This window comes from Haliotis asinina, chromosome 4 (assembly GCF_037392515.1).
Source record: "Haliotis asinina isolate JCU_RB_2024 chromosome 4, JCU_Hal_asi_v2, whole genome shotgun sequence".
NCBI lineage: Eukaryota > Metazoa > Mollusca > Gastropoda > Lepetellida > Haliotidae > Haliotis > Haliotis asinina.
The window spans coordinates 65,821,517-65,841,659 of NC_090283.1; the positions used below are offsets into that span (position 1 = coordinate 65,821,517).

A 20,143-nucleotide genomic window follows, 5' to 3' on the forward strand; every position below is an offset into this window, starting at 1 on the left:
AGTCAATAATCTGTCAGTATCTTGCTATCTTTAATCTTTCTTTAATGAAGACACATTTGAAACTGAAGATTGTTGTTTTTGACTGCCAACATTGAATATTATGTTAAAGAATTAACCAAAATATAAATGTTAAAAAGGACTTAGGCGGCATAAAAATAATTAAATGTTTCTCAGGCACATCTTTTTCAAAAGTGACAAGGGCGGTAGGACGTTTTTTTTCTCTCAGAAATACAGCCTGGGAAGTTTAGGACATGTTAATGAGTTGCAGATTCAGTATCACTCGTTCTTACAGATACTCATTGTTATAGTGGACAAATGCAGGATAATCAAAACTATTTTTTTAAAATGGCAACAAAAAATTGTTACGCACCCATATATAAGTGACGTGCCAATGTCCGAGAAACATTTCACTTTTATAATTTAGTCTTACCTATGTGTAAAATTTAGTCATTGCTTCCTATTGAGAACAGAGCCCTGGTTACAGGAAATACAGCAATGTTTGTCTGTAAGTGGTTGCTTCCAAATATGAAGGACAAATGTGGAATTATTTATTTGGACTCTAGGTTTCATTTACTGACAGAACATGGCAGCTCAGTCTGTCAAGTTTCCTGCGGCCATTTACAGTAATACACATACTAGAATAGTTTTCCATAAATAAACTGCTTCTTTATATTCTCACAATCCGATTTGCTATACTCTCTGTTTTTGAGTGTAAACTGACTATATTTACCATATAGGACACTACAGTAGTGCTCAGTGTGCTTTGTGTAATATAATGTAAAGTAATGAGATTTCATTGTAAAAATTTGTGCTCAGTAATGTACAATGATCACCAGAAGCTTCAAATAGGACTATACAATGTTAATCAATACTGACAGTTTACAAAAAATGTTTTCTGACAGTCTGAGTATGTTTACTCCCCTTTTGAAATCCTGACATGAAAATGTCCAGACAATCGTCATGTTTGAACAACCTTATTGCCACTAATTAAGATAGATATTCAACATCCCACTGCTTCATGTGACTCCTGATAATGACGTGCAGTAGTTTCAGAGCATGTTGTTTAATGTGCGGTGTCCCAGGAGGAAGGATTCGGCAAATAATGTTTGAATAAACACTGATGTCAGCTGACCTGATGTTTGCCAGATTGACTGCGGTCACTGTAGATGTTAAATAAATTCTGTTTACATAAGGCGCCGTGAGTTGAGGTGGTATGACAAGTTGGGGGATCTTCAGAGGTGGTTCCATTTAATGAGTTGTAGGTTATGGGACTGGGGCTCCTTTCACAAAGCGACCTTTACTAAGGTTAACTTAACTTCCACTCCATAACATTGCGCTAAGGTAACCTTAGACTTAGACTCCCATTCTTTAACACTGCACTAAGGCCACCTTAGACTTACACTCCCATTCTTTAACACTGCACTAAGGCCACCCTAGACTTAGACTCCCATTCTTTAACACTGCACTAAGGCCACCTTAGACTTAGACTCCCATTCTTTAACACTGCACTAAGGCCACCTTAGACTTAGACTCCCATTTGTTAACACTGCACTAAGGCCACCTTAGACTTAGACTCCCATTCTTTAACACTGCACTAAGGCCACCTTAGACTTAGACTCCCATTCGTTAACACTGCACTAAGGCCACCCTAGACTTAGACTCCCATTCGTTAACACTGCACTAAGGCCACCTTAGACTTAGACTCCCATTCTTTAACACTGCACTAAGGCCACCTTAGACTTAGACTCCCATTCTTTAACACTGCACTAAGGCCACCTTAGACTTAGACTCCCATTCTTTAACACTGCACTAAGGCCACCTTAGACTTAGACTCCCATTCGTTAACACTGCACTAAGGCCACCCTAGACTTAGACTCCCATTCGTTAACACTGCATTAAGGCCACCTTAGACTTAGACTCCCATTCGTTAACACTGCACTAAGGCCACCTTAGACTTAGACTCCCATTCTTTAACACTGCACTAAGGCCACCCTAGACTTAGACTCCCATTCGTTAACACTGCGCTAAGGTTACTTAAGACCTAGGTAACCTTAGTGCAAGGTTATGGAATGGGAGCTAAGGTTAACCATAGTAAAGGTTGCTTTGTGAAAGGAGGCAGTGGTCAATTATCAATGGAGGATGGGGGCTGGCTCTATGGGTGATAGAAGCTGTAGGGTATACGGGTGGGGAATGGAAGGATAGGGTAGGGTCTATGTGTGATGGAGGCTGTGGGGGTAGGGAATGGAAGGATAAGGTAGGGTCTGTGTGTGATGGAGGCTGTGGGGGTGGGGAATGAAAGGATGGGGTAGCATCTGTGTGTGATGGGGAGTGTTGGCACAGGGATTGAAGGGATGGGGTAAGATCTGTGTGTGATGGAGTGGGGAGGGGCGGGTAAGGAGTGAAAGGATGGGGTAAGATCTGTATGTGATTAGAGAGGTGGGTGCAGAGAATTAAAAGGAGGCACACATAAAATCCCTTATTGTTACATTAGAGAGGTGGGTGCAGAGAATTAAAAGGAAGCACACATAAAATCCCTTATTGTTACAACAGACCTGAAACTAGTGTCTGCCACACACAAACATTGCCAATCATCAACCATGCACAGTACTTAGGGAGAGGAACTGAACTGTACAATCCCTGATATCTGAGCAGTCCTAATATTACTACATATTGATTCATGGCCTTACTTTTATTACATGGCTATGTTCATCTGAGTCATATTAACGAATGTTTTATAAATTCTAGTTTCTCCCATAAAAGGCGACTATGCTTTTTAAGAGAGGTGACTTAATAACGGGCTCGGGTGGTCAGACTCGCTTACTCGGTTGACACATGTGATTGGTTCCTAAATCACACCAGTCAGTGTTCATGTTGTTGATCACTTGATTGTCTGGTCCAGACTCGATTATTTACAGACTGCCACCATATAGCTGGAATATTGCTGAATGTGGCGTTAAAACTAAAGTCACTCACTCACTCTAGTGTCTCTTTTTTAGTACTATATTGATCAAAATTATAGTTAACATTGAAAGTTTGTTTGGTCATTGTTTGGTTGTTTTGGGGGAATGTTTTGCTGACTTTTTGACAATATACAAAATTAATTTTGAAAAGTGGCCTGTTTTACGGATTGACTTTCAAAAAAAGTGATCTGTCCTGAACAATAGGGGTGGATATTGATGGGGAAACAATTGTTGGGAAAGATATGACTGTGATATTCAATAGTCCAACTATTTATTGCAATACTGTATCAATGGTTATTTTTATTTTTGAAGTGTCTCATTTGAAGTAATTTCATAAGTTAATATATAGTTTATATGAAATTAGAACAAGTTGAAGTAGTTTAAATCCCTCTTAATATCTGACAAAAAACTTGAAACACAGATCAAGTAAACAGTTCAAACATAAGGGGAATGGATGACTCTAAACCAAAATAAACTAATCTTGTACTTCTCTTTATTTTGTGCTGCACATTTATCAACAGAAGTCAATTACTAAACTATAGATGGTCACACATACTATTGATGTATCAATCGTTATAAGCTCCTACCACTGAGTAATTTATGTCAGAGACTCAACCATTGCAACTCATCAATAGCTCAATGCATCTTGACAGCCCTACTGAACAAACACAGCCAGTGACCAAAACTAAAAGTAAAACAATAAAAAATCAACAAATGTCATTTTGATCACAATATTTACTAGCCTCTGCAAATTTCCAATTTCATATATGTAAGTTAGTACAGAGGTAGCTTGAAAAGACTTAGTTTAATTTGATGGATATGTGTCACGTAATGTGATCTGACAAGTATTTCAACGTTTACTTTATATTACTCACAACTTGATAACAACAACAAATCATTTATCAGACCAAATATGTCTCCCGACCTAAGGATGGCCATACTTAGTTAATAAACCATTCTCCACAAAAATATACCATCAAACTGGTGGGATGGACTATGTTTTATACTGTGCTTTTTATTGGTTTCCATGTTTTACACATTTTTAATCGGTTTTGCTAAGTCTTGTTTCACTTTGCAACTTTTAGACACATGGATAGCTGACATGTTATGAAAATGGACTTTAAACCACATTTCTACATTCTTTGAGTTTTATTGAGGTCAGGCGATGGTGGGGTTGCCAAATGGTGAAAGGGTTTGCTCATCACGATGAAGAAATGGGTTTAATTCCCGATATGGGTACAATGTGTGGAGCCCATTTCTGGTGTCCTCCATGATATTGCACATTGCTAAAGCACCATAAAGCTAAACTCACTCACTAGTGTGGTCAGTGTACTTGAGAACCCAAAGAGTAGAAGGTATCAAGTTGTGATACACCACTTGGAAATTGTAAAGTAAGCTACTTGTACCACAGTGATCTATGTATACTTATGTCTCGGGAACATTTTGGTGGTGTCAAAGTTTTGAGAACATAAATCTGAGTCTGCCAGTGTATGGCATTGCACTGGATTTCCAAGAATGTTACAAATATGACATCATAGTTGAATATTCTAAAATATGACATCATTCAGAGGAGGTTCTTCTAGTCCTATGGTGCTATCTGTTTCATGTTGTTCCCAGGAGTGCCTTGAATCAAACGGCCATATCTACCGCGGGAGTTACGAGGGCTGGTACTCTGTGTCTGATGAGGCGTTCCTCACATCAGAGGAAGTGAAGGATGTAACAACACAAGATGGAAGCAATGCCAAGGTAGATAACTCTTTCAGGGCTGGTAGTATCTGTTCAGCTATGGCATTTCAACCAGTGAGCATGAATTTCTGGTTTTCATAGTCTGCCCTATGCTCATTACATGCTAGAAATATAAAGTAAGTGACCCCCACTGTGGATCTCTCTCTCTCTCTCTCTCTCACTCACTCACTCACTCACTCACTCACTCACTCACTCACTCACTCACTGGAGCGTGTTAAAATTTAAAGTCACATTGGCACTGTTTCAGCGATATTGTGACAATGACAAGCAATAAGTTGATAGCAAAGCAACGAGAGGATCACAGATATTGGTACAAAACAGGAATTTAATTCACCCATGAAGGTCTGGTCTTCAATAATCCATTTCTGACATAAGAGGTGACAAACAGGTGGTCAGACACACTGATTTACAGACTGCTGCCTTCTAACTGGAATACTTTTGATTGCGACATTCGACCACATACAACTCAACACTAAGATAATACCTGCTCAGGGTCTCCATTGACAAAGTGCTTTTGTGATCATAAGTCACTGAGATAACCTTAGTGCAATTTTATAGAATTAGGAGATAAACATACTGTGTTGGGAAATCAGCGGTATATAACGAAATTATAATAGCTCTAAATTTGATTTAAAACCGAACGCGTAGCTCAGGGTCTCCATTGATAAAGTGCTTATGTGATCATAAGTCACTGAGGTAACCTTAGTGCAATTTTAAAGAATTAGGAGATAAACATACTGTGTTGGGAAATCAGCGGTATATAACGAAATTATAATAGCTCTAAATTTGATTTAAAACCGAACGCGTAGCGTGAGGTTTCAAATACAAAATTTAGAGCTATTATAATTTTGTTTTTTAATGGAAGGAGCCCCAGAACAGTACATTCTAAAACTGGGCCTCCTTTCACAAAGCCCTAAGGTGATCCTAAGTCACTAAGGTAAACTTAGTTAACCTTTATTCTGTGTTAAAGAAGGGGAGTTAAAGTTACACTCAGTAGAGGTTGCTTCGTGAAAGGATCCCCAAGGCTATGGGGACTTATCAGCCAAAGTTGACATCTCTGACACTGCTGTTGATGCTGCAGGTGAGTGTGGAGAGTGAGCAGCCTGTGACCTGGCTGAAGGAGGACAACTACATGTTCCGCCTGTCGGCTTTCACCCACAGACTGCAGCAGTGGCTTGATACTGGAGGTAACGTGGGGCACTAAGAAATACTTTTTCCATAGAAATACAGTTTTACACCTCTTTTAGCAATATTTCTGCAATATCATGGTTGAGGACATCTGAACTGGCTGCATTTCATGTGCCCATGTGGGATTTCAAAACCTTCAGGATGGGGAAGTCGCAATAACGCAGCCTAGTTGCGGCGACAGTTTTATGGTCCACAGAGAGTAGAGATTGATAATACGATGTTGCCTTTGAGATTGATATCCATTGATAAGTGCCTTGAACATGTACTAGTTGAGAGGATATGTGTGCTATAGAAATATCCAGTAATAACCCAGGTTTTTGGTGTGACAAGCAACTGGTATTACAGCTAGAGTGACCCACTACTCTGCAAAGGTAATGGGGGCATTACTGGGGTAATACAGTGTATGAAACTCCTTCAAACAGACCACAGGATGCCTACAGAGCTGATAACTGAACAATGTTGCTGGTCCTATTAACATGATACCAGCCCTGTATTAGATATAGGAAATTGAGACATGGTGTTGAAAGAAAGTACTTCATGAATTACTTTTATTGAAGTAAGCTTAAACATGTGCAAAAGCAAATTTAGTAAAATCGTAACTTGTGGTCACTGTTAAGTCATTTAGTTTCACTGCCATCAGAAATGTATGACATTATTCATTGGCTGAAAGCATTCTCTAGACCAGTCACATTTAGTGTTACATAAATGGGTAGGTTGATCTGTGGAAGTTACAGTTTCATTGATCATGAACTATACAGACATCATCTAGTTCCCACAATTGTAAATTATTTTTGAAAAAATTCCCGTAGTCAATGATATACCCTTGGAAAATGTATTGGCGCACAAGGCTGGCTATAAAAGCCCACCATGTAACTAGCAAGCAGTGGGCTGCAGGGCAGACGCTATTTCATACACTGGGTAATGTTGGGATAGTGAAGGTACTAGAAGCAATTGCAGTTTATTACAGGTGAGATGGAGGTATTTAGGTGATGTGAGGGTACTAGAGTTCATGTATTTGTTTGTTTCACAACACTCTTTCATTTCCAGCTATTTGACAGCAGTCCTGAACTAACTTAGTCTGTACCACCCAGTCTAGTGATTGTCACTACGACCGTTAACCTGTATGATTCCAGCTGTGAAGCCATCAAAGTTTGATTCAGTGATCAGACAGTATCTGCAGGACCTACCTGACCTGTCTGTATCCAGGCAACGGGAGAGGCTGCCGTGGGGGGTGCCAGTTCCTGGGGATGAGTCGCAGACAGTAAGCTTGAACTTTCATTTATTACACAACACATAGTAGGATGGAACTTTGTCCATTCCACCTCACTTTATCATACTGTGTCTGTTTCCCCAGAGTTGTGATAGACTACTTTTACCTTCAATTTCTTGCTGACTTTGCCTAGACCATCCTTGATATCTAGCAAAGGGAGGTGATAAAATCATCTGGCCGAGCCATAGATGCATGAAGGTTTGATGGAGATTAATTTGAACGTATACCTTCCGTTGAGGCTGTAGTTCAAGTTTATTTACTGTAGCTGACTTAATACAAATCTGAAACAATGTATATGAATTTATAAATCTCCATCAAAGTACCTTTTTATCACATTCATATCATTGCACATTGTTCAGATAACAATTGCTGTACTATCACTGATCATATAAAAATAACTCAAAATAAATGGACATCACAAAATTAATGGTTCATTTACATATTGAGATTCTTAGAAATGCAATTATGGAACGCTTTTGGCATCTTCCAAACACAGTGAAATATCAGCTTGTCTTACCATCTATGGGACAACTTGCATCAAACTGTCCACATGTTGTGAGGCACCAAAATCATACACCTGATCCAAGGATGTAAAATATGTGTGCCTTAATTAGCATGCAAATGCTAATTCTCACCAATAAAGTAAACATACAGTCTGTTTGGACATTAATCTGAATCAGTTGTAAGTGAAATTATTGACAACAACTTCCAACCCTCAGTCAATACATACCTCCACCAAATACATAAATTCAACTACAATATATACTGAATGAACCTTTCAACAATTGAACATATTTTGTAGTTTATTCCCTTTATATAAAATCAAATATAACTAACCTGAAATCCACCAGTCAAAATCCTCATCCCATGACTTTCAAACCACCTTGCCCAGTTGGGAGAAAGACAGCAAGTGAACAAACTTTATGCTTTCCAAATGCAACTAAATTCAACATCCAATCAAGATGCTGCACATCTTCAGCCAATAGAAACCAGGGACAAGACAGCAGGCCTGACCTCATGAAAACGTGGCTAATTTGCATAGGAACTACTTTCAATCCATGACCCAGTAGTGACTTTGAATACATCATGGACCTGTGAAATGTAAACCTTTTCAGTGACAATTTTATTATTGTTTAAGATGTTATAAATTGATCCCAAACACGATAAATAAGACAAGACATGTTAAGATAGTTTATTTTTCCAGAACACTTTACAAATTGTTTATTTCGTACTTATTACCTGATATGCCAAGAATATCTGGCATACTGCAAATAAAATGAAAACAAAAACAATGCATATGTCATCTCTGTCTACCTGTAGATCTATGTCTGGCTGGACGCTCTGATCAACTATCTAACAGTAGCTGGTTACCCTGACAACCTTACAACATGGCCGCCTACATCACAGATCATTGGCAAAGATATTTTGAAGTAAGTGATGCTTACATCTTTGTCGTAACAATTGGCAAGCGAGATTACTCATTCTTAGAAATTTTGTGGATCCCTGATCTTGTCATTTGTGTTGCGCCATTTTCTCTTGTAGGTTTCATGCAGTTTACTGGCCTGCGTTCCTGATGGCTGCAGATCTGCCACCTCCACCACGTCTGCTGTGCCACTCTCACTGGCTTGTAGATGGGAGAAAGGTAAGTACTTGGATAGCCACAGGTGTTCTTTAGTAGCGATTAATTGATGTAATAAATGAAAAACTATTGATGCATGGATAGTATGTGTGACTGGATAGTTTAGTAATTAACTTCCATTAGTAAATATGCAGTGCAAGATACAGGAAGTACCTGATTCGTTCACATTGATTTAGAGTTATCTGCCCTGTTACCCCTTAAACAAACGACTGTTTACTTTGTCTTGGTTTCAAGTTTCTTGCCAGTTATCGAAAGAGACTGAAACTTCTTCAACTTGTTTTTGTTTTCATATAAACTATACATTCATTTTGGACATGACTTCAAATGAGACAAACCAAGGAGAAAAATGCTACTGCAATAGCATTCCAATAGTTGGTTGTCAACCCAACTTTTGGACACCACTTTTGTCAAATATGTTTCAAAATAACACACACTGACTACATGTGTGTTTTTATCCCCTGGGCATATAATGCAGGGGGATATAGTAGTCACCTAGTCTGTCTGCCCATCTGTCCACCCGTAATCATTTTGTTTCCGGAGCATAACTCAAAAACTATTCAGTATTTTAACATTAAAATTGGTGATATAATAAACTGAACCTGTGATTGTGCCTTTTGCTATTTACTGATTTTTGGCATTTTTATTTTTTCGATGGAACGTTTTAGTCTTAGTCCAGTGGGAGGGGTGGGCTTTGTTTCTGAAGCATACCCAACTCAAAAACCATTCAATATTTTTCTGCAAAACTTGGTATATATATTAGTCAAAACCTAAAGTCTTGCCTTTTGCTATTTGCAGATTTTTGTGATTTACTTATTTCTCAGTTTCCATCTAAACATTTCAGACTTAGTCACAAAAGTGAGAGGTGTATTTAGTTTCCAGAGCACAACTAGAAAACTTCTTAGTATCTGTCAGCAAAACTTGTTAGATATCTGTTGCAGAACTCAAAGTGGTGCCTTTTGCTTTTTACAGGATTTTGTGATTTATCATTTTCTGGGTTTCCATAGAAATGATTCTGACTGTCTCAGAATGGAGGGATGAGCTTCATTTCTTGAGCACAACTTGAAAACTTCTTAATATCTTTCCTGCAAAACTTTGCAGATATTTGAGGCAGACCCCAAGGTGGTGCCTTTCGCTATTTGCAGATTTTTGTCTTTTTGAAATTTTCTGGGTTTCCATGGAAACGGTTCTGACTTAGTCACAAAAGGGAGGGATGAGCTGTGTTTTCGGAGCAGAACTCAAAAACTTCTTAATATCTATCAGCAAAACTTGACAGATATGTTAGGCAGCCCCCAAAGTGCTACCTTTTGCTATTTACAGATTTGGGTAATATATCATTTCCAGTTTTCCACTGAGACAATTCTGACTTAGCCTCAAAGTGGAGGGATGGGCTTCGTTCCTGCAGCACTACTCAAAACCTTCTTAATACCTTTCAGCATAACTTGACAGATATGTAAGGCAGTGCCTTTTGTTATTTACAGATTTTTGTGATTTATCATTTTCTGGGTTTCCATTGAAATGATTTGAACATAAGTCTAAAAGGTGGGCTTCTTTTCCGGAGGATATCTCAAAACCCATTCAATATTTTTCTGTAAAATTTGGTAGATATAACATTCAGAGCCTAAAGTGGTGCATTTTCCTATTTACAGATTTTTGTGACTTATTTTCGTGGTTTCCATGGAAACATTTTGGACTTGGTATCGAAAGAGAGGGATGGGCTTTGTTTCAGGAGCAGAAACTCAAAAACTTCAAAATATCTTTCAGTAGATCTCTTCAGATATATGAAACAGATCTTGAAGTGGTGCTTGAAGTTGATGCCTCGTCTGTCCATCTATCCGTCCGACCCTCCGTCCGTAATCATTTTGTTTCCGGAGCATAACTCAGAAACTGTTCAATATTTTAGACCAAATTTGATAGATATAGTAATCGCAGCCTATGGTTGTGCCGTTTGCTATTTACAGATTTTTGGCATCTATATTATTTTTGTTTTTCCATGGAACATTTTGGTGTTAGTCTAATGGTGGGGTGGGCTTCGTTTCCAGAGCAGAACTCAAAAACCTGAAGTCAGAACCTGAAGTGGTGCCTTTTGCTGTTTACAGGTTTTTGTGATTTCAAATGTTCTCGGTTTTCATGGAAACGTTTCGGACTTAGTCTCAAAATGGAGGGATGGGCTTCGCTTCCAGAGCACAACTCAAAAACCATTCAATATTTTTCTGTAAAACTTGGTAATTATATCAGTCAGGACCTGAAGTGGTGCCTTTTGCTATTTACAGGTTTTTGTGGTTTCAAATTTTTTTGGTTTCCATGGAAACCTTTCGGACTTAGTCTCAAAGGTCAGAGGTGTGTTTTGCTTCTGGAGCAGAACTCAAAAACTTCTCAATATTTGTCAGTAAAACCAGGTAGATATGTGTGGCAGACCCCAGAGTGGTGCCTTTTTCTATGTACAGGTTTTTGTGATTTATCATTTTCTTGGTTTCCATGGAAATGATTCTGACTCAGTCTCAGAATGGAGGGATGAGCTTCATTTCTTGAGCACAACTTGAAAACTTCTTAATATACTACCGACAGAAAATAAGGGAACCAAGAAATTGAACGTAGATGACTTTGACTGTGACAGGGTCCGTTATTGTGGCGTATCTCCCAAACACAACATCTAATGACAATGGAATTTCGCATAATGCATGCCCAACACGTGCATACAAAAGTTAACTCCTGTAAATGTACTGGAGAAGTCGCAATCACTAATGCAATAGAGATTGACACTTACTGACAGAAATGCCTCCGAGGCAGTATCTCGGTGAAGCAACAAAATGGAGAATTATGGGGATGATAGAGGGGGGGACATCATTGTGTGAAGTTGCCCGGCAGATGGGTAAATCAAAAAGTGTAATTTCACGCCTGGGATAAGTACCGTCAAACGGGTGGGGTTGCAACGAGACCTGGGCGTGGTAGACCAAAATCAACGACACCACGACAGGATCGTCTCATTACGTTAATTGCTCTACGCGATAGGTGTAAAGTGGCCCCTGCCATCAATAGAGAATTCCGCACACTCACTGGAAGACGCAATTCAACCTCAAACGTTAAAAACCGACTTTATCAAGCTCGTCTGAAAGCAAGACGGCCTTTTAAGGGTGTCACCCTTTCAGCTCACCATAAGCGCCAAAGATTGGCATGGGCTAGGCAGCATCAGGGACGGGCTATGCGCCATTGGCGTTACACCATGTTCTCTTGTGAGTCAAGGTTTTGCCTACGATTCACAGATGGCAGAAAACGTTGTTGGCGTCGGAGCGGGGAGCGATATGCCAGAGCAGCAATTCTTGACCATGATCGATATGGAGGTGTTAGTGTCATGGTTTGGGGTGGGATTACACATGACAGACGATCAGATTTGGTCATCATTAACGGAGCCTGACTGGTCAGCGATACGTTCACCAAATATTGCGTCCTGTTGTGGCTCCATTGGCTAGAGTTATCGGCCAAAATTTTGTATTCCAAGATGATAATGCCAGACCACATCGGACCCGAATTGTCTCCGCTTATCTCCGACAAGTAGGTATCCAGACATTGGACTGGCCCTCTAAGTCCCCAGACCTGTCCCCAATTGAACATCTCTGGGACGTTCTTGGTCGAAGGGTGTACGCCAGGGACCCAGGACCCGCCACCCTGGCCTAGCTTGGTGCAGCTCTCCAAGAGGAATGGCGGGCAATACCACGGCCAACCATCCGGAAATTGATTAACAGCATGCCATCAAGGTGCCATGAATGTGTTGCCCAACATGGTGGACACACCAGATATTGAACTTGACTCCTAAAATTGATTTAGTGGATATTTAAAGCAGTTTCAAATTCGCTATTATTTCATTAGTTCCCTTATTTCTTGTCGGTAGTATATCTTTCCTGCAAAACTTTGCAGATATTTGAGGCAGACCCCAAGGTGGTGCCTTTTGCTATTTACAGGTTTTTGTGATTTCAATTTTTTTAGGTGTCCATGGAAACGTTTCGGACTTAGTCTCAAAATGGAGGGATGGGCTTCGTTTGTGGAGCAACTAAAAAACCATTCAATATTTTTCTGCAATACTTGGTAGATATACGAGTCTGAACCTATAGTGGTGCCTTTTGCTATTTACAGGTTTTTATGATTTACTATTTTCTTGGTCTCCATGGAAACAATTAGTCTCAAAAGTGACTTAGTCTCAAAAGTGAGAGGTGTGTTTCGTTTCCGGAGCAGAACTCAAAAACTTCTTAATATCTTTCAGTGTTACAGGGTAGATATGTGTGGCAGACCCCAGAGTGGTGCCTTTTGCTATGTACAGGATCTTGTGATTTATTATTTTCTCGGTTTCCATGGAAACATTTCAGACTTAGTCTGAAAAGTGAGAGGTGTGTTTCATTTCCAGAGCAGAACTGAAAAACTTCTTAATATCTGTTAGTAAAACTTTCTAGATATGTGTGGCAGACCGCAAAGTGGTGCCTTTTGGTTTTTAAAGGTTTTCGTGATGTATTATTTTCTTGATTTCCATAGAAATGTTTCGGACTTAGTCTCAAAATGGAGGGGTGGGCTTCGTTCCCAGAGCACAACTCGAAAACCATTTCATATCTTTCAACAGATCTTGGCAGATATATGAGACAGATCTTGATATTGTGACTTTGCTGGTTACAGATATATGGCATATATAATTTTCATGAATTCCTTGGAAACAATTCAAACTTAGTCTGAAAAAACAATGAGTAACTCTCAGATTATCTCACATTTTGCAACATGTGGGGGCCGGGGGGATATGTCATCTTCTGATGGTTCTTGTTGCTTTTGCTGTTTACAGGTATATGACATTTATGTTTTTTCATGATTTCCATGGAAACGATTTGGACTGTCAGATGATTTGTCCTTTCATATATGATGGGGCCAGGGGGATATGTCGTCTTCTGATGACTCTTGTTGGTCACTTGGGTAAAAAGTTACATAAGTAACTTTTATTGAAATTACTGTTTGATTTGGTGTTAAGAAATGAGCTGTAGTCCCAGTAAATGTGAAGGCATATTTACTGAACGATTAAGGTGTTGATCCATGGGCCACAGATACAGTAAATTGATACAAAGTTTTGCTTTGTTGTATATCCCAATACAGTACTTCAGATGAGCCACGATAAATCGATGCTTAACTTTGAATATTTCCAATATCTGTCAAGATAAAAGATAGCTCTTATTTCAGGATTAGAATATATGCTTACATATTTTTTCCCATCATAATTAAATGTTTCCTATGAAATTTTTGTGTCCAGAAATGCATCAGACATAACGCTGGCATGTTATCAGAATATATCCATGTGTAAACTTAATTATCTCGTTTCTGAATGAACATTGAACAGTGCTGGTGGAGACTGATGAAATACTTTAAACATGAAATACATGGTTTTGTTTTAATCTCAACTTGTTTCATAGTTAGAGTTACAACTAAAGATGTCAGCATCGTGATACATGTCATATTGCCACCCTTATAGGAATTTGTATCGTATCACAGCTTAAGTGCACAATACTTTGGCAATATATCATCTTGATTAATCTTCTAGTTGCTTGATGTATGTTTCAGTATATACTTGTGACCATAAACGAATTAAATGGATATACGAAGGGACTTAAACCTTGTTGTGCTGCACAGTATTGCACAGTGCTGATCAGTACTGGTTAGTGTTGGTCAGTACTGGTCAGTGTTGGTCAGTACTGGTCAGCACTTTTTAGTATTGGTCAGTACTGGCCAGTGTTGGTCAGTGTTGGTTAATGTTGGTCAGTACTGCTCAGTGTAGATCAGTGTTTCTCAGTGCTCGTCAGTGTTTGTGGCTGCTGGACAGTTGAGTGTTGACCATGTGTGTTTGTGTCCGTCCCACAGATGTCAAAGAGCCTGGGGAATGTGGTGGACCCCACTGACTGCATGGACCGATATACCATGGATGGACTGAGATACTTCCTGTTGAAAGAAGGGACCCCACACTCTGATGGAAGTATGTCCTAATGTGTACACAGATACACCATCCTAATGTGTACACAGATACACCATGCATACTCAGGTTATAGAATGTTTCCAAAATGTGGTTGAAGAGTTCCACTGATCATTAATCAATGTGTTAAGGTATGCAAGTCACGATCACCATAATGTAAAGATCTCTTGATCGTAAGAGGCATTTAACAGGATCACGGGGTCAGACTCGCTAATTTGGTTGACACATTTATTTGTATCCCAATAGCAGAGATCAGTGTTTGTGATGTAGATCACTGTATTGTCTGGTCCAGACTTGAACATCTACAGATACAGACCAGTGGCATATAGCCAGGGATGAGAATTTTGTAAGGTTCCAAGGAATTCCACAGATTTGGTCATGCTGGGTTCATTGTTGTGAATTGTTTAAACATCTTCACACCTGAGAACTCCAGCTCATCTTTTCTTTTTTTCACTTCTACCCCATCCTCGATATCTGCAGGATATACGTTCCGATAAATCTCCACCTTACCCTGGATGCATCTACTGGTCGGCTCTATAATTTTATTACCTCTCCTTCCTGGCACTGCATTCTCACAAAAGCCAATCAGCTAGGCTCCATTTATGACCGAGCTTGTCAGTGTCAACAAAGGTAGCGGTCGCAAATGCGAAGGTTTGCTTGCAGTGCAACTCATACAGGCATCCAGGCAAATGTATAGGCCCGAAACTTTAAAATAATATGTGCAAGAACTCCCTTTACCTCTTTGAGAGAACCCCTGCATGGTTCGTGTTGCCAAGTTTAATCGGTTAGATGATTTGAAAAGCGAAAATGACTTGTGATCAACTTGTGATGGTTTGATCAACTTCCCAGCGTATACAATTGATTGGATAAAAAGCCAGCACCAAGGGAGGTAATAAATGTATTGGCCTGAGACGTAGATGCGTCCATGGTATAGTGGAGACTTATGGGAACGTATACACTGGAGATATCAAGTATGCTTCTACCCTTTATCATCCCAATATACCTAGAATATTATGAAAGTTAGAGGTTTGTGGAGCAGGCCATGTGTGATAAATCTGAATTCTTGCTGACTGTGGCATAAGGATTTGTGTTAAAATGCCTTCATAAATTCCTCCCCAGATTACACTGACCGGAAAGTGATGGAGACAATCAACAGCGGCCTTGTCAACACCATTGGCAACCTACTCCATCGGTGCACGTCGTCCAGCATCAACCGTGCCCAGGTCTTCCCTCCTCTGAATTCCCATGCTTTAGATACCCACTTCTGTGCCGAGGAAATCCATATGTACAACACATTGAAGACACTGCCAGGTATTATAGCCATGTCTAGATTTCACTGGATTGTCTGGTCCAGACTCGATTATTTACAGACCCCACTATATAGCTGGAATATTGCTGAGTGCGACATAAAACTAAACTCACTCAACTCACTCACTCACCTCATCAAGTGAATATTGTTGCAATTCGTGTCGCAACTGCGTGGGAGTTATTGTGAAAGGGTGCACCTTTGTCAGTTGATTGTCATCATGCCTGAGCAACCAAGTTGAACATTCTCTGCTCCCCTATTTAATGAAGTTAACTCGACCTTCATTTGTGCCAATTGTCCCACCGGGTCATGCATATGAAGAGTCATGCTGAACAAGCTGTGGTACCGTCACCAACACTGAGATTTGCCCTTTTGTGCGTGCGTGCGTGCGTGCGTGCGTGCGTGCGTGCGTGCGTGCGTGCGTGCGTGCGTGCGTGCGTGCGTGCGTGTTATTTCTTCAAATTCTTTTTTTTTTTTGAAATTTAAGGATTTTTCAGTGATTCGATTTTTTTACTTGCTGATCAAATGAGGTGTTCAGTTTTCAACAAACTTCAGAAAGTGAAGTTTTCAAAGTGTTTATTTCACCTATTGACATCAGTTTTCATGATAATAAATATTTTTCCTTCATGTTTTCAGACTCTGTGGATGAACATTACCAGAATCTGACAATATACAAAGCTCTTGATGAGCTGATGTCTGTTCTCCATCAGACAAATGCAATGTTCGACCACCACAAGCCATGGCAACTGACCAAACAGATGGACCAATCAGAACATCTCAACACCGTTTTACATGTTGCTATGGAAACACTGAGGACTTGTGGGATACTTATGCAACCTGTGATACCAAATATGGCCCACAGACTTTTGACTAAACTTGGTATTGGTGCAGACAGTAGGACAGTTAATAGTATTTATGAGGACTTTGTCAAAGATGAACCAGTGAGTCTTGGAACAGATACATCTGTGTTGCTGAAAAGAGTAAAGTGATGCAAGAATTAGTAGTTTGTGTAGGAATCCCACTTTCACCAAAAATTCTTGATTATCCTTCGTCCTTGTTTGCGTGTCATTGTCATCAAAATGCTAATACTGCTTTGTGCACCAGTGACATATTTTATACAGTCCTTGAAGTGTGATTTGAATTAAATGTATGTATCCATACTAAATCTGCTGTCTTTGCAATCCCGATATTTCTTGGTCTTGGTGTGAGAGAGAACAGCTATGCAAAATGTCAACACAGCGATCAGTGCGACAGCAGATAATGTAGGTCAGGCGTTGACGGGATTTCAAGCGTGGCAGTGATGTGAATGAGTGGGAGTGGGACAATGAGACTTTTGTAGAGTTTGCTGGATAAAAGGAAACATTGTTTGATAGGTGGTGTGGGTCTAAGGAGGTCACAGATTTTGATGATTTGAGACAGTTAGTGTTGATGGAAGATTTCAAGCAGAGTGTTCATGCTGACCTTAAGACTTATTTCGAAGAACAAAAGGTTGATGACTTACATAAGGCAGCAATGTTGGCAGATGATTATTGTTTGACTCACAAGAGTTCTTTTAAGTCTCCAGGTAAAACAAAGTTTTCTGGCCAAAAGGGCTTTTCCTCGGTTAAGACCTCAGGACATGCAAGTTACAGTGGTGTTAGAACAGGTTCAAATTCTAGTGGCAAGCAGTCAGATACTTTTCAGTCAATGCCTAAGACTACCAGTGGTTCTGATCCAGTTTGTGCGTATTGGAAGAAGCCAGGTCATTTAGTGTCTTCATGTTACAAACTCCAGTTTAAAAATCAGGCTACAGGTTCCCCAAATGCTTTTGTGTCCATCGCATCTAAGCCTTTCTTTCCAGGCGGTTCTGAGGAGAGTTTTGTCTGTGAGAGTAAGTCTCCAGATTCTGTAGTTCGGAAGGACTTTTTGCCCTCTGTGTATAAGGGTTCTGTGTCACTTATGGGAGATAATTCTACCCCATGGCCCGTTATTATCTTGAGTGATCCTGGAGCTCTTCAGTCTCTGAGTTTGAAGGATATTTTGCCTTTTTCTGATGAGTCTTTAGCTAACTCAGATGTTTTGCTGGTTCACAAGGGGATTTCTTACATTGTTGTCACGGTAAATTTTTAACCGTAACAGTTGTGCATTATACCAGCTTGACAATACAAAACAAAATCACATATGGACCACAGAGATAGCGTAATCAATAATGTGTCAACCCAGTCAGGCAACCTGACCACCTGATCCCGTTAGTCGCCTCTTATGACAAGCATAGTTGCCTTTTTTGGCAAGCATTGGTTGTTGAAGGCCTATTCAACCCCGGGGCCTTCACGGGTGATATAGTGCTGAGACCCTGTTAGGATACAACACTGAAGGAACCGAGGTTATGGTAAACAGGACCCAAGACTGGAGGGCAGGGAGAAGTAAGTCTTGCTCACCCTTTTGTTTAGTGCTTACCTTCCCAACCATAACCGAGGAGCAGTGCTTTATTTTACATATAAACCATCAATGATGGATAATGAGATGATCGTGTAATGAAGCTACATAACAGGAACTGAAGCGCCAGTAAAATCAAAGTAATGACAGTAGGTCTAACTATAAACAGACAATTTAACCCTGGCGTCTTTGTCGGCCTGGTGGCCCTGAGGTAGAGCGTCAGCATAGTAATTTAACAAATGTGGATTCATTCCTAGTATGGAAAATATTAGGGCAAAAAAGTTGATCTTTGACGATATATACTGGGTAACATATAAACTGAAGTGTTCATGTAAATATTGAGTTAAGAAATAGTACATCCTGGGAAGAAGTCTTACTGTGAGACGATTTTAAGAATAGTGCTGACCTGTCATTCGAACCTGTGAATCTGAATAGCGGTGCAGTCCATTTTATATATGTCCTAGCCTAATTTGTGTGAAGGTGTGTGAATATGTTATGGATAATATGATTGTGCTGTCCTCAGGGGGATGAAATAGCACATGTATGTAAATTTGAAACAGGGTCCTTATAAATAAAATAAAGAAGACGTAGCAATTTGATTGACCCGTGAAGGTCAGTAGAATAGGCCTTCAGGAACCCATCCTTACATTACTTGTCGAGTAACGGGATCGGGTGGTCAGAGTCGGTTGTCACATGTCTCGGTTCCCAATTGCACAGATCGATGTTCATGCTGCTGATCACTGGATATTCTGGTCCAGACTTGATTATTTACAGAGCGCAACCATACAGCTGGAATATTGCCAGGTGCGATGTAAAACTAAACTCACTTACTCACTAGTATTTTGATTGCTCAGTGGTAGTTTATCTGCTATTTGCTATATGTAAGTCTCTTGAATCTGCTGCTCATAGTCAAATCACTGATATCACTATCATCAATAGCGAAGCTAAGTTCGATAACAATTTTTTCGATTTCATCCTCTCGGTTAATTTCTCGATGCCAGTAACGATCCACAATGTCCATCACATGTCTGCAAGAGTCTGACCATTTCTCTTGGCCAATAGATGACAATTGTTCTTCGCAAACACTCTGTACAGAAGCTACTTTTTAATCTAAGTTGTGGGACCCAATCCAATTTTTCAAATTCGCCCAAATTTATTCTATGGCATTGAAATTGGTGTGATAGGGTGGTAATCCGAGAACAGTATGACCATGGGTTTTCAGAATTTCATCGACATTACATGTGTGGCCGCGCGAACGTAGGCAATTCAGCCTTCAACTTTGATTGTGTGAAAGGTATGTTATGTTCTTGTAGCCACGATTTGATCTCATCATTCATCACCATTGTTTGTTGTTGGATCTTACGAGGTACCTCTACACAACTGGGTGTACTGGGACACATAGTCACTTTGTTGAAGTTTACTGCACATTTCAGTACCAGCCACGTATTCATGTCGCCACCATCTGGTCATCTACCAACATTTTCGTGGATTCTTTGAAGTGCACAGAGTTGTGTACTGCACAGTTGGTATTGTGACAACACTGAAAGAATCTGTACACAAAGTTGATTCCAAGCCTTTTACACCTACACCAAGGCTGTGTAGTCTACACTAGGGATTGTAACAACAC

The 20,143-nt window shown here is 39.8% G+C and overlaps 1 protein-coding gene across 1 annotated transcript in view; it reads left to right on the forward strand.

Annotated features, from left to right (window-relative positions):
• LOC137282662 (methionine--tRNA ligase, mitochondrial-like) overlaps nucleotides 1–17,261 on the forward strand; it is a 33,649-nt gene extending 16,388 nt beyond the window's left edge. Inside the window, exons 5-12 of the mRNA XM_067814450.1 lie at nucleotides 4,578–4,706; nucleotides 5,788–5,893; nucleotides 7,028–7,155; nucleotides 8,485–8,594; nucleotides 8,707–8,806; nucleotides 14,687–14,798; nucleotides 15,915–16,106; nucleotides 16,738–17,261. Of these exons, the coding sequence (XP_067670551.1) occupies nucleotides 4,578–4,706; nucleotides 5,788–5,893; nucleotides 7,028–7,155; nucleotides 8,485–8,594; nucleotides 8,707–8,806; nucleotides 14,687–14,798; nucleotides 15,915–16,106; nucleotides 16,738–17,090 (1,230 nt within the window). The 3' untranslated portion in view covers nucleotides 17,091–17,261. The remainder of the gene's footprint in view (nucleotides 1–4,577; nucleotides 4,707–5,787; nucleotides 5,894–7,027; nucleotides 7,156–8,484; nucleotides 8,595–8,706; nucleotides 8,807–14,686; nucleotides 14,799–15,914; nucleotides 16,107–16,737) is intronic.
• Nucleotides 17,262–20,143: the final 2,882 nt, after the last annotated feature.